This window comes from Brachionichthys hirsutus, unplaced genomic scaffold, assembly GCF_040956055.1.
Source record: "Brachionichthys hirsutus isolate HB-005 unplaced genomic scaffold, CSIRO-AGI_Bhir_v1 contig_301, whole genome shotgun sequence".
Classification (NCBI taxonomy): Eukaryota; Metazoa; Chordata; class Actinopteri; order Lophiiformes; family Brachionichthyidae; genus Brachionichthys; species Brachionichthys hirsutus.
Window position 1 is genome coordinate 47,091 of NW_027180376.1, and position 24,557 is coordinate 71,647.

At 41.9% G+C, this 24,557-nt stretch overlaps 1 protein-coding gene across 1 annotated transcript in view; it reads right to left on the minus strand.

Annotated features, from left to right (window-relative positions):
* The window catches only part of LOC137914269 (semaphorin-3A-like), a 47,775-nt gene that overhangs the window by 21,884 nt on the left and 1,334 nt on the right, over positions 1-24,557 (minus strand). Inside the window, exons 3-4 of the mRNA XM_068757874.1 lie at positions 20,301-20,499; positions 204-358 (exon numbers count right to left, since the gene is read on the minus strand). Coding sequence (XP_068613975.1) covers positions 204-358; positions 20,301-20,499 — 354 coding nt within the window. The remainder of the gene's footprint in view (positions 1-203; positions 359-20,300; positions 20,500-24,557) is intronic.

The following is a 24,557-nucleotide window of genomic DNA, read 5'->3' on the forward strand; positions in this document are numbered from 1 at the left end:
TGAAGAATTCAAGTTTAAAATGTGAGCAGAAAGGGTATTACTGGGGGTGTGACTTTCTTCTTCCCGTTATCATCAGTAATTAGTTCATTGCACTGACACATCTGTCATCTGGATCTGCTCTGATTTACCTGCAGTGTATATCAGTGAATGTGTATTGTGACTAGCTTCAGCTGTTGTATGTGTCTGTGTTCTCCAGTTCTAACCTTGCGTGGGTTCTGTGTTATATCATCCAAACTGATACACAGCAGGTTATCTTTCATGGCCACGTAAAGATGCCTTCCATCTTCATCAGGCAGCAAGGAGTTCAGATCTCCGGCCACTAGGGGCAGCGTCAGCAGGCGGCCATTCTGGATCAGCTCTGACAAGAAAAGGCAAACAAAACATGAAAATACAAATATTCAAAAGGAACCAATTATAAGATGCACATATTTATGGCCGTACAAAGAACGGCTCCACAAAAGTGGACTTAAGTTATATCTGACCAATAGTGTGATTGAAGAAGACCTCAATGGGCATGTTGGTGAAGGAAATAGAGGACATGAAGAAGTGATGGACACGTTTGGTATTCAGGACAGGGACCTAGAAGGACAGATGGTGGTGGAGTTTGCCAAAAGGATGGAAATGGCAGTAGGTAACACTTATTTTCAGAAGAGACTAGAACATAGGGTGACCAACAAGAGTAGAGGGAGGAGCACCCAGGTGGACATCTTGTTTAGACGGAGCAGTTTAAAGGAGGTTGGTGACTGTAAGGTCGTGGTAGGAGAGAGTGTAGCCAGCCAACATAGACTGGTGGTGTGAAGATGACTCTAGTGGTGAAGAAGATGAAGAGGACGAAGGCAGAGCAGAGGACAAAGTGGTGGAGGCTGAAGAATTTAAGAGTGTAGTGTGGCTTTCAGGGAAGAGGTGAGACAGGCTTAACAACAGTTCAGGTGATCAGGGAGACGGGTAGGAGAGGACTGGGAGTGTCTTCTGCAAAGAAAGGAGAGAAGGAGACCTGGTGGTGGAACCAGGACGTACAGAAGTGTATACAGGAAAAGAGGTTAGCTCAGAAGTAGTGGGACATTGAGAGGAAAGAAGAGAGTAAACAGGAGTACAGGGAGATGAGACGCAAGGCAAAGGTAGAGGTGTCAAAGGCCAAACAGAGTGCATATGATGACCTGCATGACAGGCTAGATAGTAAAGAGGGAGAGAAGGATCTGCACAGGCTGGCCAGACAGAGACACAGATGGGAAGGATTTTCTGAGGAAAAGACAGAGAGCAAGAAGTGGTGGAGATGAAGATGCTGATGTTCTCCTTGGGAGTGACCAGGTTGGATAGGATTAGAAATGAGCCAATAAGAGGGACAGTGAAGGTTAGACACTTGACAGAAGTGCACTTTGCATAGATCAAAAAACACAAACTGCAAACAGAGCATAAATGAGCAAAGGTGTTGGTTACAAATGATTTAGTTTCATCTGTCTTTGAAACACAAAGCTGACTGAATGACTCCAGAACGGTTTGGAAGGAGACAGATGAAGAACTATTTAAAAGCCATGAGCAACGGGCCCAAAACCCAGTCCACCTGAGTGTCAAATGTGCATCTCTGCTGACTGGGGCTGGAACCAATAAATACCTGTGACTACAGCTCACCTGGAATTGATAGAAACTTGTACCATTTCCCACTGAAAATAAAAGCCAGATGTTTGTGGGTGTCAGCTTTTTCCATTGAGAAAGGGGCTTCACCAACTCATCTTTACAACCCAACAAATATGTTTTGCATCCAAAGGATGAATAGTCTTTGTCATAATTATTTGTTTAAATAGCCTTACCTCTTCCAGATATGTAGCAATTAGTAAAATGTCAGTATTGGTGTCTGTTTTTTGTTTGTTTGTTTGTTTGTTAGCAGGATTATGTTAGATGGATCTTGATGGAAAGAAATACTAAGATGGGTCTTGGTCTAACTTAGAAGCCATTAAATTTTTCAATTGATCCGGATACCTGTCAGTCTACAAGTAAAATCTGGATTTTCCCCATTTACTTATAATGGAGGCTTTTTCCCAAAAAAAAAAAAAATCTTTTAAAATATGCATTCAATTCACTCACCAAAAATTACAGTCATAAAGGGGTCTGATGCATTATCATGCAAAATGTATTCTGGCTCTGATCCAGAATGAGGTCAGGAAAAAATATTTAACTTTAACATTGAAAACCCCATTTATGGATTCAAAAATCGGTTAAAAATACACAAACTCAGATTCACTTTTACTTTTCATGGTTGGTGTATAAAGATGCCAAGAACAATTTATAACCCTTTGATGATGATCCAGATCACCATGTGGATGGTATAAATCCAATTACGAGGTCTGCGCTTGCTGAGTGCTTCTCTTGAAAGGTCTGATGTTGTATTTCATGGTCATTGATGTGTGGGTGGGCAGCACGGTGGCGGTAGCGCTGTTGCCTCACAGCAAGAAGGTCACAGGTTCAAATTCAACTTGAGGCTTTTCTGTGAGTGGTTTGCATGTTCTCTCCGGGTCTACGTGGGTTCTCTGATTGTCGTTCTATGTGTAGCCCGGCGATAAACTGGCAACTTGTCCAGGGTGAACCCGGCCTCTCACCCGTAGACTACTGGGATAGACTCCAGTAGATCCGGATTTCTGATTATGCAGTTAAGAGAAAGAATGAATGAATGAATGGTATGTGGGTTTAATAGAACAGTGAAAACGGATTTAGGAAAGTTTAAGATGTATGCAGGAACCTTGAGATAAATGAACTGTAGTTCACTAAGAGAGCGAGGGAAGGAAAACAGAAATACATGCATGGATAAAGATTCAATTATTTTGATTCAATACTTCATTTTGTATTAATGGATGGCAAGAAGAGAAAATTCACACTCAACCGTTTGTTCAAATCAATAACAAGCACAAACTGCTGAAACATCCAGCTCCTCTCCTCTTGTGAGAGAACAGGTGCTCCTTGTTAGCGACAATAATCTAATCTGAATAAACTGCAGTGAAGTAGTGATGATGTTTATTATTCTTATTATTATGGTTCAAAGAAAACCTGTGTTGCTGAAGTAACTGGGAACACAATTGCATTTGCCAAGCTGTCACTAGACAGGAGAAATATTCCACTTGATATTCCACTGCCTCAGCAAGGAAGAGAAGAAGATGGACATCTGGGCTAATTAACTCAACTCACAACCGCCATAAGAGGGGGAAAAGCCAAGTCACTTTCGTCCTTGTTGATACTTATTAGGTGAACGACCCTTTCATTTCCACCACTCTGAACATTTCTAAGACGTCAGTTGTGTTTTGTATTACCACAATATTGCTTAAGTCGTGCATGTCAAACATTAAGGCTGGTTTGTTTCCACATGGCGTAAGAAATAATGCTGCTCTCAAATGTTCCATGTCCGTACGTCACATCACTTCACTTTATTAGTTTGTCTCTCGGAGGGCAATTCGGTTTACAGCAGTCGACATACATGCTTAGGACACATTCAAGGGACATATAAAACGAGTTCATTCCCACACATAAGTGGATTATATTTCCTCAGGAAACTACATATACCAGAAAGCCATAAACTCCAGGCCCATGACATGTCTTCATGAAGTAAAATGTGCTGCATAGATGTGTGTGTGTGTATGTACTATATATATATATATATATATATTGAATATATATATTCAAAGGTTTGGAGTCACCCAGACAAAGGGAGGTCAGTTTCACAGCTTCTCTAACCAGCTAAACTGTTTTCAGCTGTGCTAACATGATTGCAGAAGGGTTTTCTACTCATCTATTAGCCTTCTAATGAGCAAACACATTGTACCACTAGAACACTGGAGTGATAGATGCTGGAAACGGGCCTCTATACACCAATGTAGATCATTATTGCACCAAAAACCAGACACTTTCAGCTAGAATAGTCATTTAGCACATTAACAATGTATAGAGTGTATTTCTGATTAGTTAGTTGCAAAAAAAAAAAAAAACATTTGAAAAAAAACAGTGCTTTTCTTTCAGAAATAAAGACATTTCTAAGTGAAACTTTTGAAAGGTAGTGTATATGCAGGTATTTCTTTATTTGCTTTTGACATGTACAGGCATGGACACTAAACAAAAGGTCTGAGGAAATTCCATAAAGCTCAACAAATTTTACATTTGCTTGAATCCAGTCTCTTGGACCTTGTTAATCACAACTTCTGGTATGATGGGATGACAAGTTTCCACAGCTTCTCACTTCACAAGCTGCGTGCCGTGAGCCCATGTGAGAAACTAGTTCTGCACTGAGAGCAGGTGTTGGTATGTAATTAGAATGCAAACGAGATGGTATGAGTCCAATTTTGTTTCGCAATAACTCAAAAATTAGATCTGATCACAATAATAGTGCTTTGCCTTTTGAACTTTCCATCTGTTTTCAACACACACATCAACCATCGAGTGATACATGAGCCGGTTGAACTGCAGAGGTAGATGAAATCAAAAAGAGGAGGAGATGTGGGGAGAAGTGCGGCTGCCAGAGAAGATGAGAAAAATGACAGGGCAAAGTGACAAAATGAGATCCGTCTGATGGGTGACGACAGCTACGAGATTGGAATAGGAAAAATGTCAAAATACGACACAATGATAGACAGATGAGGAGGAAATGGAAGAGTGAGTGGCTGATACCAAAAGGGAAGAGCTGAATGAAAGACATGTGGGGGTGAAGAAATTAGTAAATATAGATAGAAGATGACAAAGCCTCGGGGGGGGCAAAGGGGTTTAAATAGACAGGTGAGATTTGGGCAGGAATCAATGAGGATAGACGAGAGAGCACCTGTAGAAGTTATGTTGTGAAGAACGAAGTAGGCGTTGAAGGGCGGATCAAGGGTGAAGTAAAACCACACGAGAAACAAAGGATGAAGGGGAAGAGCTCATCAGTGTCTGAGGGCAAACTGTGGATCCGTGGAGAGGAGAAGGAGGTTGAGAAAAGTAGAAGGAAAAAAAGGAGATGAGTGCAAGAGTAAAAATGAAATAATGACAGGGTGAACAAGTTGATAATTTGCTGGATGAGAGGCGAGGGAAAGAGCAAAATGTCAAGGTAAAAAGAAAAACTATGTTAGAGAGGTGGAGAGAATGAAAATGATTTTCATTGGAAATTAGGATGAAGAAGATGAGCAAAAAATAATATGTACTGCAGACAGGAATAACATGCTGACAGATAGGAAGAAGAGATGGATGAATGGAATGAAGAAGAAAAGTTATGACGCAGTGGAAATGGAGATATAATCTGAAACAGTCGGAGAAGAGGAAAGTCCCGCAGATTGAAGGCAGATAGGACTGATTGCTGTGTAATGAGTACAATAACAATATTGATCTTGACTTGATTTAATACCAGTGGGCGCTTCAGCTGCTTGATTACAAAAGCACTGTTACCTTTCTTTATGTTTTACTACACATTGTCTGCAGAGAATTGAATACAATTTGCCTGCAGCACCAGTGAAATAAATACAGAGTCAGCCAAAGTAATGTATACACACATCAGGACAAGAAAAACTTGCATAAATATTTCTATACTTCTATACATATCACTTGAAACCGGCTACATTGGTGGCCCTTAGGCAATAAATAAAAGCAATCCCATTGGACACTTTGGCCAACGTTACCCAATCAGTAGCTAGCCGTACACATAAAGGTCTGTAAGCCAATGGCCACCACTTTGAGCACCTCTTTTAATCATGGAGGCCAAAGGTAACTTGCATTACTCTCATGATGTCTGAATAAATTTGGTGTTGAAATATTGATGCAAGTTTTTCTTTTCCAGATGATTGTGTACATTATTTTGGCTGAGTCTCTTTGTGAAGAACTAGGACTTTAATGACTTTACAGAAAATATAAAATCCACATACTTGTGTCTACCAATAAGTTACAGTTAAATATGACAAGCACTAAAACTATTAACTAAAAAAATATATGCTGTGAAAACAAAAGGGCTGGTAATACATTTCAGACACACATAGAATAAATATCAGACATACCGGTATTAATGTTGTACATTTTCTGTAGCTGTTCTGTGCAGGTTGGACAAGTGCACCCTGGACTAGTCACCAGTTCGTCACAAAAAGCCACATAATGTGGCAAAACATCCAAACACCGACTGTTGAGCGGGAGTCACCGAATTTGCCTCCATTGTTTGTTTATGGAAAGAACCAGAGGGCTCGGAAGAAACCCAAACAGACATGGGGAGAATATAAAGAATGTAAAGTTCTCTGGTGGTATTTGAACCCAGGACCTTCTTGCTGTCTTACAATTATATAAGTTATATTCATATATGAATACATTTTGATTCCTTTTTCATGGTTTAAACCCTTGGAATCCCAAACTCATCCTCTGCACAGCATCTTGTGTCAAATCTAGAATGTCACACCTTCCATGTTAAGACAAAATGATTCTGCCACCGTTCTGACATCAGGGAATTCAAGCCTTCAAGCTCTGCCTTCTTTGAATTGCAGCATAAGAGCTGCATGACCTTGATTAATTCAATTTAGAAGGAGCTTGGCTTAACTGAATGTCAAACTGCATCTGCAGTGGAAACACCTGCAACATTTACACATGTGTTACTGTCACAAGTTTCTGTTTGGTCATACGGACTCAAGTCAAACTCAGTTGCATGAAATTAACACGCCATTCTAAGCTGTGTTTATGCACGCACACATAGCTTTGCAAAGAAAGAAAATGAATGCAGTTAGTATGTCATCAGCACACCTTCACTATGAGCACATTTTAATTTAGCACCCGCACACACACATACGCATCATCCCAGTCTCCCGAGTTGGTTTCGACTGCGTCGTGCTTTATTTATCTTGCAAACCATCACACGAATGTTTGGAAAATCTTGCCTCAGTAAAGTGTTTTTAACCCATCACAATGATGAATGGCTCTTATTCTCGAAAAACATTTTATTTGCCAGTGTGCGTGTGCGCACACACACACACACACACACACACTCAGTCCTGAAACACCAGCTGCAACTACCCCACCCTTACTCTTGGGACAGTTTCCTTGGCAACAGCAACCATGCCGACATAATTTCCGACGGCGTGTGTGATGTCAAAGAGTGTCTATTGGACTTACCATCTCATTTTACACACACATGCACGCACACACGCACACACACACAGAGATCATTGCCGATTGCCCTAAACTTCTCATCAACAATTTGGCAGAAACAGAGGGCAGTTTGTTGAATTAATGCTTTAGTGAATTTTCCACCACTCCATAATGGAAGGAGGGTACACACACACACACACACACACACACATACACACGCACACACACACACATACAAAATCAGACATTGTTATGCAGCCAGCCACCACACACATTTACATGTATTTGACAATCATCTGTGTCTGCCGCCTGTCGCTATCAATGCAGGAAATTAACATGCACACGCCTGGTAAGAAAAGGCCTTGGCATTAATAACATGGTCAGGAAAGGTCAACCAACTAATTTCACAGTCTACAATAAATTTTGAATGGATGAAAGTGAAATAAAGTCATTGTAAATGTGCCAGAATTTGTCTGTGACGGGTTGTGATGGTTTATTAGCCGAGGAGCCATCTGCTCTCCAGGTGCGGAACATATTCAGAAACCTTCAGTAAAAGAATGATAAGCTCCACATGTCTTCCAATGGAAAAATGCAGCCTCATGGGTAACACGAGTAGTGCGGTTAGCAGGATCTAACTTAGCTTTCCCACTTCCTCGCGTGTGCCAGTCCCAAGCTGGGATAAATGCAGAGGATTGCGTCAGGATTGCGTAAAAGTTTGCCACATTGAACATGCAAATCACCATAAATAGGAAAGACATAACGGATTGGTCGAGGCCCGGGTTAACAACAACCGCCAGCAGCGTTGTTAACCCACAGGACGCTGCTGGAAATTGGATTACGGTGGGTCGAAGACAGAGATGAAGAAGAGGAGGTCATTCAGCAGCGAGAGAAGAAGGTTGGAAGAGTTTAGGATTGAAAGTAGGAACTTTGAATGTTGGGACGATGACGGGAAAAGCTAGAGAGCTGGTGGGAATGATGAGGAGGAGAAAGGTTGATTTGTTGTTTGTCCAGGAGACCAGTGAAAGGAAGCAAGGCTAGAAGCTGAGGAGCAGGATTCAAGTTGTTTTATAACGGAAGAGATGGAAAGAGGAAGAGGGACAAGTCGAAAGTACAGTAGTTAGTAGTCTTCCAATGTCAAGACATGAAAACTTGAAATTCATATTCCATAAGAGCATTTAGGGCATATAAATCAAACTACAAATGAACAGATATTTATAATAGGTTCATTTACTTTAGGTGAAATATGACTTTTTTTAACAACTGCAGTTACTTAAATGTGTTAGTATGGTTCTGTTCTGAGATGTCCTTGTCTTTCTGCGTCTCTGGGTTAAAACTCTGAGGTGGGAAGAAAGCACCTTCTTGCTCTTCCGAGAGCCTCCATGGAAAGGCCAAAGCAGGGAGAGTAGCCATAGAGACCCCTCAAAATGCCAATACCAGGCAAACCTCCTTGGCTTTTCATGCATTTATGTGAAATGCCTGGAGGAGCAGCTGTGCAACTTACAATGACCTGCAGAGAGGCTAATTAAATCTACACAGAATCGTTGATTCAAAGTGGCATGGCTCGGGAGATGATAAAGAGTTTGGGGATTTGCGCCACAATATAGAGTATAACCAGTAGAACCAACACGTGACGCAGAACGCACAGCTCCTGAGTATTCAGAATGGCTGTAGCTTCAGCCCAGACGTAACATCCACGATGGCCAGCCCATAGTTTTCAGTGTAACGACAGGATCTATGGTTGCTGCGGTCGTTGCTGCTGCTATGTGGAGAGAAGAAGTGCTTTTTGGTGAGCGCCCACAGGATCGGTGACAAATGCAATATCAAGAGGCAAACAAAATGCTGTTTGGTTTGTGCTGGTTTTCCTTCTTCTGTAGCCGAAAGAGGCTCCTGATGGCTGGCATGAGGTCGGATTCATAATGACAAACAAATTAATGCTGATGTTCCTTCCTTGTGCTATCTTCGAGTAGTTAAAGAACAAAAAAATTGATGAGCATTAAAGGTTACGTCAGCTATAGAGAGGTCTGATGAGGGACTGGGAGATCCTGTGCATGCATATAGGGAATTACTCACCACTTCGAAGTCCATAAAGGAAACAGCTTCTGGTTCAAACAGCCAAATCTGTATAACCCATTAGGTGGAGATGCACGTGCTTTCAGGCAGGCTGATGGTGGATGTATCTAAACCAGAGGTATGCCTGCAACCTGCCCTTTATTAATGGGGGGAGGCTGCATCTTGCAAGATTCAAAGCAGTAAACCATAAGGACATATACGGTGCCTTTTTGAGAAGATGACACAAAACAAAGTGAAGCATGACATTGCAAAGTTGCAGATTTTCAGTGTGGACTTTGTTAAGCCAGATCGCACATTGCAGCAGAGAACATGTGAACTTTCTGGGTTTGAGTCTTTGCAAGCAAAGTTTGATTGAAGTCAGGCAAGTCAGGCTGGGTTTTCTGCTTTGCTGCCTCCAGACGCAGCTGGTGAAAATTTTAAGCCTGGACTATGAGCAGTTTGAGTAATGTGTATGGGAGTGGAGATGAAACAATCTGGTTCTGTGTTTGGACAGTCAACTAGCAGGAAATCATCTGACAGGAGTTAGCAGTTATTTATGAGAATCCTGCAAAATATCTGATAGAATATTTCTGCGCTGCTATGACAACTGATGATGAACTTTATAGCCTCATAGACCAGGAAGAGCAGTGGCAGAGGAATGAAGCTACTAATGCTTGAGCCCCGTCATTATGGTGCAGAGAGATAAATAAATGATAGGCTTTTGTTTTTTTACAGAATATTTATGGCTACCTATACGTATAGGATCAATATGAGTCACAGGGAAGGGTGCTTTATCAAGTGGGCCAATCATGACTCCATCATAACCTCTTTCACAACCAGCTCTTTGTCTTGTCTCTGAGCACAGCATTCTGCAGCCCCATATTCAAACATGCACGCACACGTGCCTGCAGAGTGCAGCGACTCTTAGAATCATCAAGATGACAGCAGGGTCAACGAGGGCCGTGACCTCTGATCCGATCCAATTGACCTCTGACTCCTGTCACTGGGAATCAAAGACCAAATGTTTAAGACATAAAAGCACAGAAATGCTAAGACATAATCCCACTGATACCTGCAAACTCACACGGATAACGTCTCTGCATGAATGGCTCCTTTATATTAGTGCAAGTCAGTCTGCCAACTTCCATGAGTATCTGTTTTTATTTATATGCTGTCTGGATTCCTGTGTTTGTGTGTGTGTGTGTGTGTGTGCGTGTGTGTGTGCGTGTGTGTGAGTGAATGTCAGGTACTTTTATTCATTAGACTAAAGGTTGCTGGTCTCATGGGAGCTATGGTGGCTACGAGCTGCATCCTTGATGTGATTGGAGTAAATGTGTGGCGTGATACGGATAAGGACATTCCTGCACTGCCCCACACACACACACTCACAGACACACTATCGTATAGCAATATATGTGTGAGTTTTGATATTCGTGTTTAAAGACACACTGCAAACAAGTCTGGAAAATGGATGCCAATCCAAAACGAAGCTTTTGTGTCATGCGTTTCTTTTTTTTTCTTTAAGGCATTGGGGCATCTTATACCCTGGACAGAGCTCCTGAACAGAGCTGCTGTTCATGCAGGCATGCTTGCAAGTATAGTAGTAGTAGTAGCAGTAGTAGTATCAGCTCAGTGTATCTCATTTATTGCATGGTGTACAATGCAGACACCAATGACACAACACGTTCCTCTTGATAAACACATTTAACAATTTGTGAATTACCAGCAAAGGTCAGTGATGGCTGTGTGAGCTCCGCCTTGTAAGCATGACCAGCTCCCAGATCAGTTTCTACTGAGGCTCGCCAGTCGCAGACTTACCTGATCCTGTGAGACGCGCTATCTGAGAGTGCTGGAACGTTCCACAGTTCGTGAACAGCAAAAGGTTCGAGGAAGAAAGTTTTACAATTTGAGTCACAGTCAAATTCATGGCACTCCTTTGACTGTGCCAGTGAAAACTCCTGCAAAGCTTAAAATAATATTCTGATGAGTGACAAATGAAAGAAAGGATGATGAAAGGATCAAGTCTCCCTTTCAGTTGTTACCTCACTCATGGGAGGCTGACTTTCTTATCATCCTGGAGTTTTACAGGGAGTTATTCTTGTTTCCACATCCACACATACCACTTTTTGCTGAACACACACACACACACACACACACACAGAGCTACACTTATCATAAATCTATCCAATTACTCTCTCACAGCCCACAGCATACAGCATGTTTTGTAACTGCTCTTGCTTGTAGGCCCGTGTCCATCTGCTCTTCTATTCACCCGGTCCCTGGGAACTGAAGCTGTCTGTTGCACTGTTCCCAGGGGGAGGACTTTGTAGGCTGCGCCACCAGAGGAGAATGGCGGTGGCGGGGGGTGAGGAAACCGGGGCACATTTCCTGTGGAAATGGGGTTATCACTTCACCAATTACTGTTGTAATTACATCAGGAGGCCAGCAGAAGCCTGGGAACAAAGCCTATGGGCATACAGACGGGCACTCTGCGAAGACGTGCACCAAACACAGTGTGAAGCCCGGTGGCGGGCGTGCAAGAAGGGAATGCCACCGTCTTCACCCAGCAGCACACTGACTAAAGTTTAACGGATAGGACAGCTGAAGATGTGGAAATAGAGAGAGAGAGCGGACGAAGGACCATGCGAGAGAATCGAACCCATGACCACCACACACGGTCTGCCTCCTCGGTGCATGTGGTGCTCTGTGCACCCTTACACTTACATATGTGTTCGACTGTAGGAGACCAGAGGTTCCTTGGTGTCTTGGCAGTGGACTGTCAGTCTCTGAGCCTGAGCCTTGTGAGGGGATACAACAATCAAATGTTCATTTGGGTTCAGACGCGACTGTCATTACGCCTGTAAAACATATATTATTATAAGATCTATAACGTAGTCTGGAGATCGAGATCTGTAGTCTTCAGTAATTGCCATAATCTTGCAACCTGTCATACTTATCAAAGGTCTTGACTTCCTTGATCACTCATATACCGCCAATCAAATCCTTTCTCCCCCACCCCCCACCCAGACGCACACACACCCCACCATGACAAAATTACAACCAAACACATGTGAACTACATCTGGACTGTGTCGTCAACAGACCAGACCCATGTGGACAGCTTAACCTTTGACCTCAGCATGTATGAATGTTCATCACTGTCAGACATTTGGCCGATCCGGTTGAATACACACATGAAAGTCCCTCCCTGTTTACCTTTTAATCTAGTTTAATCTATATTTATCTAAGAGAATTCACTGTGATTACTCGTTGTTTTCTCTTCTCACATTCACATAGCTGTACACAGTCTCACGTGGGAGCCACTGCAGAACGGATCAACGCTACAGCTTCTAAGACGGATGTTCCCGATGAGGAGATGCACTTTAACAATCATTGTCCTCATGATCTTTCAGTTTGAGTCTATATTTGTAAATAATTCTTATTATTTATCATTCATATATCACACACACATCATAAGATAAATAGGAAGGATTTGCATGTGACCTGACCAGTCCTGCATTGCTCAAGTCCAGTAGTGTTGCGTTTTCATCCAGTCACTGGCTACTAATGGAATGCAGTTTGTCAGAAACATACCGCCATAATAATATTGCATGTTGCAGCGTTCGAAGTGAAAATCACTCAATCGAGTCAAGCCTGATTTAGGTTTGCCACTTTGACACTGCAAACCTAATTTTAAAATGCAAAAGCTACGTCCAAATTCCCATCGACTTTTCAAGCCATTCCTTATGGACAGAAGACGGGTTTGCGTGTTGATGCTTGTGAATCTGGAGTTGTCTATTTCAAAGAAAAACCAGTCAGCGACGAGAGATGCATGCTTATAAGGAAAACACTGCGGGTTCCCTTAAAAGACAAGTAAGCACATTCGAGTTAAGTCATCTCTTTGGAAGATACTGCATCGCTTCATCCGTCAGACAGAAAACTCAGCGCACTCTGAATCGTCTTGTACCTCTTGGCTCAGCCTCAAAGCATGTTAGATGTATTGCATGCTGCAAGGGCATTTGCTGTGGGATGATATCTCACCATCTAAAAATGGGTGGACATCAGGACAGTAGCTGTCCTGTGATGGTACTACATCTACAGTGACTTTAGATTTACAACAATGTTTGAGGGTGAATTTATCACGAGCCCCTTCTTTAAAGCGCAACCAGACGATGCAAATCCTCTCTGATAAGTCCAGTCTCTAAACAGGAAGAGGAAGTCTAACTTCCCATCTTTTGTGAAACTTGCTTGATCATTTTTATCACAAACAGAACAGGGAGAATCTAGTAGTTGTGTGCTTCTCCTTGTTTACCCAACTGTGTTAACAGATTACTAACACCAAGGGTTAAAGATCAGATGTTTAAAAGCATCTGCATGTAGATATGTCAATTTGACTCACACAGGAGCTCAAAACCTGTACATTATGCTGATACTCGACACGTAGTCGTCCTAAAAACATATTTATTTCAATGAAAAGACAAAACTAATCCCAGTAATTAGTAAACATGAACAATAATTGCTCCAAAATTATTAAAATCATGACAAATAGAACATCAGACCGCTTTGTTTTAATTGACACTGGGTCTGGTGTCCTTTTGTTGGTCATCGGCCAGCCAACCGCTGAGCTGGCTTGAACATGTTCCACATTTCATAAAGCTTATACATAGGGTCAGGTGACTGGGAATAAGATTTCCATGTTCTCTTGACCTTTCACCAGTGACCCAAAGTGCAAGAAAGCCAAGTTCGTTCTGAGGCAGAAGATAACGTTTATTGGTAGGAATGATTATTCCCTGTGTGTTCATAAACCTCAGTCAGGCTGCAAGATAGAAGTCTGTTATTCGTCCATCTTCATGTGACACACAATCACCCTGTCATAATCATTAGTTACAGAAGTAACTTGCACTGGCAGGTTAGTGACATCTTTGCGTTCAGGCTGCTGGTGCAGGAGCTTTGGGACAAGCTTTTAAGGTCAGGTGAAGGGGTCACAGCAAAGAATGCTAACGGGGAGCAGGGCAATGGAACCGGCCAACGGAATGGGAATCAGCAGTAAAAGTAAATTATCATATAATTAGCGTGCTTGCTAAATTGTGTCTTGCTTGACAGTTCTGAGTTGTGAGCAAAATTGTACAGACTTTAGACTATTTTTATTAAATCATGTTTTTTTCTTTCCAAGAGAATCGTTATAATTTTTGTAGATTTAACAGAGTTGTAGCAGAAGTCGTGCTACATTCAGAAACTATGGAGTTACGAAAGTGCACGAAATATTAAGTTCTACACAATGCTGCTTTAAAAATGTGATATAGGAAACAAATCTGATTGACTGCAGTCTGCTCAAAGCCTGCAGGCCCTCATATAATCCTCGTCTCCAGCCGGTGCTAATCTGCAGCTAATGAGTTGGAGTTGGTCTCAGCATTGATTCCACCTGCTCCTTGCCTCCAGGTCGTCAACAACGTCAAGTGTGTCTTTGAAAATGAAATTAATTAATGTAGTTGTAGCTAAAAGAGCTCTGTGAGGAATATATGTCTGCACAAAGCTGCAACAGCAAAGGCATGAAGATCAGAGTTAAATCAACTCTTCCCAGGTCGATATGAATTACATTTATATTTGCCTTTGCATTCAGCGACTTTTTTGTGTTTTTCTTTTGGCATTTCATTTCATTTAGTGTTTCTTGAATATGATAGGAAAGAAATGCAGACACAGAGAGAGTCAATGGGGAGAGCTTCTCTCCTCATCCTTGGAGCAAGTTACTACAAGTGGGAATGTCAGACATATAAAACGTATATGTTTACTTAATTACAGGCTTCAAGCCAAATATAGCCTGTAGTATTCACACCACCACCCCTTGAGGGTGAATTTACAGCATGTCCACTGTCATCAGGTCCTGTTATTGACAACAAGTTTGTAATTAGAGTACTCTGAGTGACTGTGTCCAGAGTCAGGAGAAATCCAATCACCTTCAAGAGTCATTTTTATGTTTGAGCAAAAATGAAAAGTTTGTATGGTTAGTATGTATGTATATAATTTAATTAAATCCTCCAAATTCTTGTGACCAAAAACAGTAAAAGAGTTATTTTTCAAGGGTTAACAACCCCCACAAAAAAAGATCCAAATAAGGTCTACGATAAAAAAGGGCCCTTCTTTGAGTTTTGACACGAGCTAAGAGCTGCCATTTGACCACAATCGCAACAAGGAACGGTAGCGCCACTGTTGGGGGCCATTAGCATTAATATTCATAATTAAAAATAGCCTGATTCTGCGACAAACACCCATCCGAGCAAAATCCACTTCTCTGCAACATCCCAGCCCTGAGCCTGGAATGCAATGGCCTAGATAGAAACAGATCTGAAAGAATAAATGAATAATGAAAAGTCTCTTAGTTCCCAAAATCACTCTGAAGACTTTTGTGCTTTTTAGTACACAAAGAGAGGACAAAGGTGAGGATGGGGGGAGACGAGAGAAAGATGGAAAGAATTAGGTCTATGTCCAGAACAAGGTTTCACTTTTTAACTTTTTAACTAAATACTGTAAACACATTTACAAATAGACAATTTAATTTACAGACATCCTGGTATATAATGACATCATCATCTATAATGTAAACATATTGTTGATTTATCGAAGGCGTCTTTGTCAGTGGGGAAATAAGAAGACATAAGTATCCACAAGGGGGGATACACCCACACACACACCCACACACACCTACACACACATTCAGGCCTGAGAGAACCTGTTAAAACACAATCAAGCAAGAACCCAGAACATTTGTGATGGAATTCAAAAGGAATTCCAGAACATGTTTTCCTTCCTTCTTAAGGAAAATAAGAGACCATGTTTGACCAGGACAGAATTCATAGGAAATCCACCTGGAGGAGACTGGGTTGGGGAAGAAGGGGCAACCGCCTACAGATGATTTATGATGAGACTGGTATTTTTTCATTTTCAAAAATGTTGTGCCAAAATACTGTGAATGAATAAATATATAGTAATCAGAACAAAATCCCGCTTTAATTTAACAGCTCATCTGGGCTGAGTGTGAATGCGTCCCTTCAAAGCTCCTTACTAGGGCTGCATTGGGAATGTAACGTCACAGCTGATTAAAATGAAGGTTTAATCAAGCGGGAACTATTTATTTGTTAATTCATACAATGTTCACATTGAACAAACAAGCATTTGGGCACTGATGAACTCATCTTCTGAGCCCCACCATTTGCATTTTAATGCTATGGAGCCGAAAAGGGCTCATTTACATTTACATCATCATTTGGGCGCATGTCCAGAAACAGCAGCGTCAGCTTCAATGCCTGAATTAAAACCATCACAACAACCAATCACCATCCAGAGGGCAAAGGTCAAAGCCATTGTCTTCCACTACCAAACAAACTCATCTGATTCAATCTTCTCCAGTGCCCGATAAATATTGAACTTCTTTTGCAATCCAATTTACAACGTGAATGCCGTATGAATAAAAGATGACTCGATGTGGGCAAACAGATTCACACTGAATTCATAGACCATCCAGAGCGCTGAGCCACTTATGTGGCTTTATTGTGCAAATGTGATGCTGAATCTTTACATTCTCCCGTGACATTCTCGGGTTGACAAAGTGACTGCAGCGGTAACCGACCGCAGTTACAGTAAATGTGTGTCTGTGGTGGAAAGATGGTATCACTAACCGCCGCCTCATCAAGAAAAGCACACCGCCATTCTGAACGGCTGAGAAAATTAAGTCATTATAAGTGTGTGTGTGTGTGTGTGCGTGTGTGTGCGTGTGTGTCAGCCCTCGGCTGCACATGGCCGTAATGACGTTGTGGTGAATAACTGGGATAATTTGGTCATTAGGACAGAGATGGTGGATTTAGGAGCTAATCGGGTGCTTAAGTATTTAAATCTGTTTTTTTGTGTGAGACACATGAACCTGTCTGGTCTCTCAGACCAATCGCACTTCAGCAATTAGACCAAATCTCTCCGATGCCGATAGGACCTCTTCCTATCGGCCGGTTTGTCTGGATCCCGCGTCAATAGCATCTCCGCTAGATAAAGTCACCAACTAATCTATTATACATTAACAGCTGGAATGAATACATGATCTTCCAGATGTTATTACACAAAAACTTTTAACTATTAATTTTTTTCCAATTAAACTTATATTATTTGAGACTAACCTACAAAAACCCGTCCCACCATGCTCCCCTTCCCTTCGTGTCTTTCGTGGACTCCATGGACTTAGATCAGTTTCGTAGTTTCTAAACTAAAATATTTCAAGAACCTCCACACAAAACCTCCAAAGACATCGGCCCCTTTTGTTTTTGCAGTTATTGCCTCGGTAACCCCAGGGGGCCATTCTTATTGTTACGTACCCTCCTGTGTTGTCGCTCCACACTGGAGGTTGTGTATGCCCACATAACCCAGCGGCCTAATGGGAAGGCACCGACCTAACCGCCATCTGCGCTGATTAACAGCAGAGAGCTGGAGCTGGAGCAACAACCCAGAGACTGTCCCCCCCTGTGATTGATTCTGTACTGGCATCCGGTTAAAGACAATTCAGCGACATCTACACTCAGCATCGCCTCCAAAGCGTTGTGCGTCTCATTGTTTCTAACAGAGCTCAGCATTTTGAGTGATACTCACAGAAAGCCTCTTGCAGCGTTGCTCGCATCGAGGTTTTAATGGCTTGTAGTCGCCCTCAGCCCCGACTTTAAGGGACGCCGCTGTATTGTCTCACAGCCTCCTATGTGTGGACTCATTGGTAGACCGAGATGTGAGCAGTCGACGTCTGAAACTTTGCAGCTCAACACATTTGACTTTTTATTTTATGGCTTGTCTAATGCTGTTTCTGATCTCAAACAGATTCTCATACTGTTTCCTTTATTTATTTATTTTCCCATCTTCTATAGTTGCTTCTCTGCATCTGCTTATTCTCATGTCAGCTTGCTGCTCCAGCTTTCCATCCATCCATCCATCAATGGATGGATTTTTCCATTAGGTGTCAGTTGCACGTTCAAAAGATGAAAGTGTACGTTACGTCTGAGCTCGCAACAACCGGGAGCTGAAATCCTTTTCCAATTAAAACAATTCCAAATGCCTGCTTGATTATGAGAAGGGAAGCGACCACAGCATGGCGCTCCCAAAGAGATAGAGAAACATACAGGAAAGATTATAACTCATCACAATCCCTTCAAATATCATATTTAGTTGTTGCTCTCTTTCCAGAGAACAACACTTCAGACTTAATTTTTTTTTTAAAACCTGTGTTGTTCAAACACAAGGATTCACATGAGGATAAAACACAAAGGAGACTGTGGGCAGAGATCCTGGAGCACACACACACACACACATTCTTTACACGCACATTCAAGGACGTGCAACCACACACATTTAGGCTCAAGGACACTTCAGCAGCGCTTCACATTTTCCCATTCAGATTTCATTCCAGCTAAATTCCCACATGGGAGAATCTGACAAGGTTTCACTTTTCCTTCTCTGCACTTTCTAGGTCACAATTTGTCACCTTCTTCCTCGCTGTCACATCAACTGCTCAACCCCGCTTGTGTGTCCGCTTACGCAAGGACGTGTAATCTATTACTCTTAAACGTATCTAGTAATACAGAATGAGTTTATCTCATCGAGCTAAATGTCCTGATGCCAGAAAAAGCTTTTAATTTGAGGATGAGTCACCCTGATGCGGCTGAGAAGATGGATCTCTGTCCGCTTGAAGATCTTTGTTAATTTATTTTCCCTTTCTTTTTACGATCACATTCGTTATCCCAAAAAAGCTACATTTCCGGCGTGGGTTTTCACGCTTGCGGCTTAACGTCTGTCCCTGTTTGATGGCTTAAGATACGAATGACCAGATCTTCTTTCTGTTCCACAGAAGCCTCACGCCAACACAACTCCCACATTACAATGACAACTGTGCAGCAACTCCTTACCTCAGCCATGAAGGCAAGGAGGTGCACAGAAGCTACGGCGAGGAGGCACCGTGCTCCTGCTCAACACCAGCATGTGGACCCGACAGGTTTTTAACACAATACATCTCAACAAACGAGCTGGAATGTCTCATTCTTCAAGAAAGGAAGCGCGATTGTGTTCTCGTTCAGGTGTTTCCTGCGACTCGGCTCCAACCTGCTGGGGGGGGGGGGGGTCCATGAAGCAGTTCATTTGGTGTTGATGTGAAGGGTTGATTTTAGCCATCAGATTATTACATCGTTGCGTTGTGAGACACAATCTGTGTGTGTGTGTGTGTGTGTGTGTGTGTGTGTGTGTGTGTGTGTGTGTGGGAGGGGGGGGGGGGGGGCGTTTATGACTGAGAGTGTGTTTGGGTGTGAAACAGATAAATTCAAGCTGTGATTTCTGAAGGAACTGAATCTAAAGGCAATAAAAGAGCCGCCTGTCCACTGCCGTTCTTCTCCTCAACGCCTACAGCTCACTGATATTTCATGTCAAAAAGTATAAGTGAAGGATCAAATCTTAAGACCAAAAGGACGTCAAGCTTGGAAGGAACAACGAAAAGGACCATCAGAGCTCCCAGTTTACACGAGATAAAAAGACGTGAATGATAATTATTGTTTTCCAGCGCAAAGAAGAATATTTGCACAATTCCGGGCGAGCTCACTTTCTGTTTATTACAAATAAGGTGGTTTGGATAATCCGTCTACGGCGTATTTACACCCTGTCGGATGGTGTCTCTGTTGATGGTCATCAGTGATGTCTTTAGCGAGTAAGATGTCTTCACAAATGAAAGATTTAATGGACAAAGCAATAAAAATGAAACGCAGGTCAGATGCAGATTGAAGGTTTCCTTTAAACTGCCCTTTCTGTAATCCTTCAGTAATCAATGCAGACGTGTAACTCAGGGACCCGTCTCTGCTGCTATTATTGTGCCTGCGTTGCTCGACGAGGTGAAAATCGAGCCAGTCGTGAGCCGACCCCATGCTGAGAGGAGGTGTAACCCGACGACCGGAGGAAGATCGCTCAATACAGGTTATTAGAGACAGAGGGAAGAAAAGGAGGGATGGAGACAGGAAGGCAAAGGGAGAATGTGTTGTTGTCCACATATCGCATAACAATGATGAAGAAATGAGAAGTTGCATGGGATTCATGCCACCTACCTGTGTGTGTGTGTGCGCGCGTGTGCGTGTGTGTGTGTGCAACAGAAGCAGCAGCAAAGGCAGCTCTGCGTCTTACCGGAGTGTGTGAACTGCAGTCGGGGTTGGGAGGCTCTCCACGCCCCCGTCAGGGTGGCCCCGAGCAGGACCACCGTCACCGGCCAGCACATCCTCCTGCTCCGGGTCAGAGCGACTGGATTCAGGCGACGAACAGATGCCAACGTAGTCTTAGCGAGGAGCTCGGGCGAAGTGCGGGATCCTCCACACACACTCTCAGGCTGAAGTGTTGCACAGTTTGACTGTGAGTGAAAGTCGATGCCACAGAGATGAGTCCACCCAGTCACAGGTCCCAGTGGGTCGGGAGAAGAATTCCAGATCCTAAGAATTCTTCAGTGCTGCTTTAGGAGGGTGAGACGAGTAACACCCACAGACCCTTTGCCATCTTTGTGTTTGTTTGTGGGTGTGGGTGTGGGTGTAGTTAAATGGGGGAGGGGATCTTCGCAGATGAAGAGGAGAATATATTCCCCCAAAAAACTAAATTGTCTGCCTGCTGCTTCCTCGTTGCGTGACAGCTCTCTACTGTCTCTTGTCCCGACTCCTCTCTCCATATGACCACTCTCCCCCCCCCCCCCCCCCTCTTTCTCTCTCTCTCTCTCTCTCTCTCTCTCTCTCAGTGGGAAGCAGCGGGAGCCAGATCCTGCACACACACAAATGTGGGCACACCTATTCAGTGCTCTTGGAAAATCTAGTTAAAATAGAAAAGAGAGAGAAATCAGCCCAAAAGTTTATTTACCCCAGTTAGTCCAATCTCTCTCTCTATCTCTCTCCCTCACTCTCTCCATCTCTCTCTCTCTCAAAATGAGTGGCCATGTATTTGTGAAAGGATAATTCTGCAGAAACGAAATGCAGGTCAAACTTTTCCAGAAACATAAATCATAAGATGCCTAAATATAAACGTCCTCGGTTCACGGAGGTTTTCAGAAACAATTAAAGCAAAGTATTTATTGTCGGACTTCTGCGGGAATTGGGCTGAATATTCTGTTTTCTTTGGATGGGAGGCTCTTGTTAACGGGCCACAGACTGGTTGATAAAATCTAAACATCTTGAGAGGTCAAATCTGGGTCTGAGTTATGATGAACATTAAATATAATGAGCAAAAAAAATTTAATCAATTAAGAACAAACTTTCTCTCTTCATTTCTCAGTCACCTCCTTTCCTCCGTCTCATTATTTTCTAAATTCTTAAATGCAGTAATTAAAGCTGCACCTCCTCTCTTGCGTGTTATTTCCATTAGATAGCGTTTCACTGCGGTAAAGCAGCACAGGCTACATTTTTCACGAGCTCAGGTTCAATCACAGGCTAGCGGGGGACAATTTATTCATTCTCTGGGATAATGAATTTAGGTTGCGTACAAATGAAGTCTACGCTCCCTCTGAGGATCTCTGATTTTCTAAATCATTTATTATCCAGAATTGTTTGCCGCTGTATTAGCATATGTTGGGTTTTTTCTCTATACAAAGCAGCAGTTTAATTATATAGTTACAGGTCTAGGCATCACAACCTTATTCAGGTTTCAATTGGATGTGACCAAATCTGATCAGCTCATACTCCTTAATTAAGTCATCTAATTATTTACTAGAGGAGGGAGAAACTGCCTTATGGTCGCACAGATGGACGGACCCTCCTCCAGTGAGGACGCAGTGACCCTGGGCTGCATGTTTACATAATTAACATTAAATGCATGAATGCGTTGTCCAAAACATTGGCCTCTGTAATCCCCCCTAAAGAGAACATTTTGCTCAATTTCATGATTTTTTTTTTTTTTTCCATTGCTGTGGTGATTCAAATGTGTGATAGAGAGGTTTGTGTCACTGCGGGTTCTATCAGTTACAAAATGAAGAATGTGTAACAAGAATCAGAAAATACAATATGAGAACTCAAAATGTCAAAACTCTCCTGAAATTCTTTTGTTTTCCTGTTTGAATATGAAAATGTGAGCGTAAAGGTTTCTTATTTTGTCAAAGTAGGACACAGAAAATGCTGCCCTCATCATTTCAGAATGTGTCTTTATTTCCTGCCTCTTATTATATAACTTAATTAATGAATTAATAAATACATTGATAAATTGTTGGACCCATTCCTGATTTCTTATGTGTTAGCATGGATCTGACACTCAACTGTGGTGGACCTTTAAAAAAAAGAGTTAAATATAGAAACAAACTGAGTAAATACAAAGCAGGTAAATATTTCCTCCCATGTCGCTAACAGCGAGTTGTGCCAAAACAACTTCATGCTTCTGAAAATGTCATGAACAGTGACTTCATTAGATGGTAGTTAGCAGCTCCTGTCGAGTCCAGCTGCAACTAGTTACCTCCTCTGCGTTGGTTTGTCTTTCTGTCTGTCTGTTAGCAAGATAACTCAAACGGTTCTGGACGGATCTTGATGACATTTTCAGGAAATGTTGGTAATCTTACCAGGAACAGTGACGGTGATGATCCAGAAGAGATCCTTGATTCTGGATTACTTTGAATTCTTCATTACCTTTGAAGTCAATGGAGCTTCAACATTTGCCCCTCAATATCTCGGTTGATTATTGACCGATATTTATGGACTTTGACACAGTCATGTAGGGTGTGAACAGAATGAACTCAGGAAAAAATATTAAATTTTAACATTGAAAACCCCATTTACAGATTCAAAACTCTGTTAAAAACACACATAAACTCAGATTCACTTTTACTTTTCATGGTTGGTGTATAAAGATACCAAGAACAATTTAGAACCTTCTGATGGTGAACCAGATCACCATGTGGACGGTGTAAATCTAATTAGGAGGGGAACGAGCTGCTTGGTGGAGGTCTGCGCTCTCTGAGTGCTTATATAGTTGATAGTTGCCTCTGAATACATTTTCACGCATGTGGTTTAAGGATCGATAACCTGACTTGCTGCATGACAGTTTGGAAGGGTATTGTAGTTTTTAATTCCAATATACATTTATCTACTAATATATTGCATATGTACATCATTAGAATAAAAATACATTGATCAAACAAAAGGAAAATAATTATTTTATTTTACACAATAAGTACAAGCCGCATCTAAAATAAATCTAAGCTTGGCTTGACTAGCTGTGACGGTTGAACATGCATCTCCAGTTACAGCATCATTTTTATGGACCTGTCATTTCTGTAGATCCTTTAGCTCCCCTGTTATTAGCTGATACTGATTACACTGATCTGTATTAACAATTCATTGCAAAGGTTTTGCACACACTGAAAAGCATTCCATTCTGTGTAAGAACTGCATGAAGCTCATGAAACTAAAAGGAAATGGGCATACTATTGTCTATAAGTACAAACCCTGCAGCAGATTCTTGTTGGGGCAATTCGATCTATGCAGCAAGACTAAAGGACGAATTTTCCATGGGTGACTTGTCTCCCTGGGGAAAAGTCACCGAAACGTTCAAAAAGCTCATCACCTTTTCATCCATTGCTTTGAGCGCTCCCCATAATGTAGAATTATAGCAGGACCTCCTAAACTCTTGTGTCCTTCACACGGAATAATTAGAAGCACTGAGCCGCTAGCATTTGATCAGTGCTGCTTGTTAATTGAAAATGATGGCTGTGCAGCTAACTTGAACAAAAAGCCTCTGATACATTTTTGGCAAGTGACATCAGTTATCATTCATTAGCGTGTGAGCTCTGGCTCCTGGGATATTTACTGGTCTCAGATCAGACACAGAGCCGCCCACACACAGCCATTAACTCATGCACATTCCACGTGCTTCATGGGATGAGTCAGTTCAGGTTCAGTTCACTCACTTGGGTTGTCCTGTTATTTGATGCTTTCATCCCTTTTTTCAGGATGATAATGTGACTTTATTCATAATTGATGTTTCTTGTCAAGCTGATCAGAGAAAAATGAAGATAAAGTATTATTTGTTTGTGAAATCATGTGTTCGGGTTCTTAATAAGATATGGATGGCTAGTTGCCTGCAAAAAATAAACTCTCTATGAAGTAAAAGAAAAAAGAGAGAGAGCGCATAATTTATTAATTCACTGTAGGTTGGTCTTAACAGTTATTCTTTGTATATTATTTTTTTAACAGTGGGTAAAGCCCCCCAAGCTGGATCACTTCAGGTTTCATATTAAGAGCTTCAAAGTAAACTAAAATTGCTTAATTTGAGCAGAGAAAAATAACAGCTCCTGTGCAATAAGTAATAAAGTGTCAGAAGCAGAGTAATAACGTACTAATAACATATTTGCTTGAACAAACATAAAATAATTATCATTTAATATTCCTCTGGAAGAGTATGTTAACGTAACGCAGCTCTGCT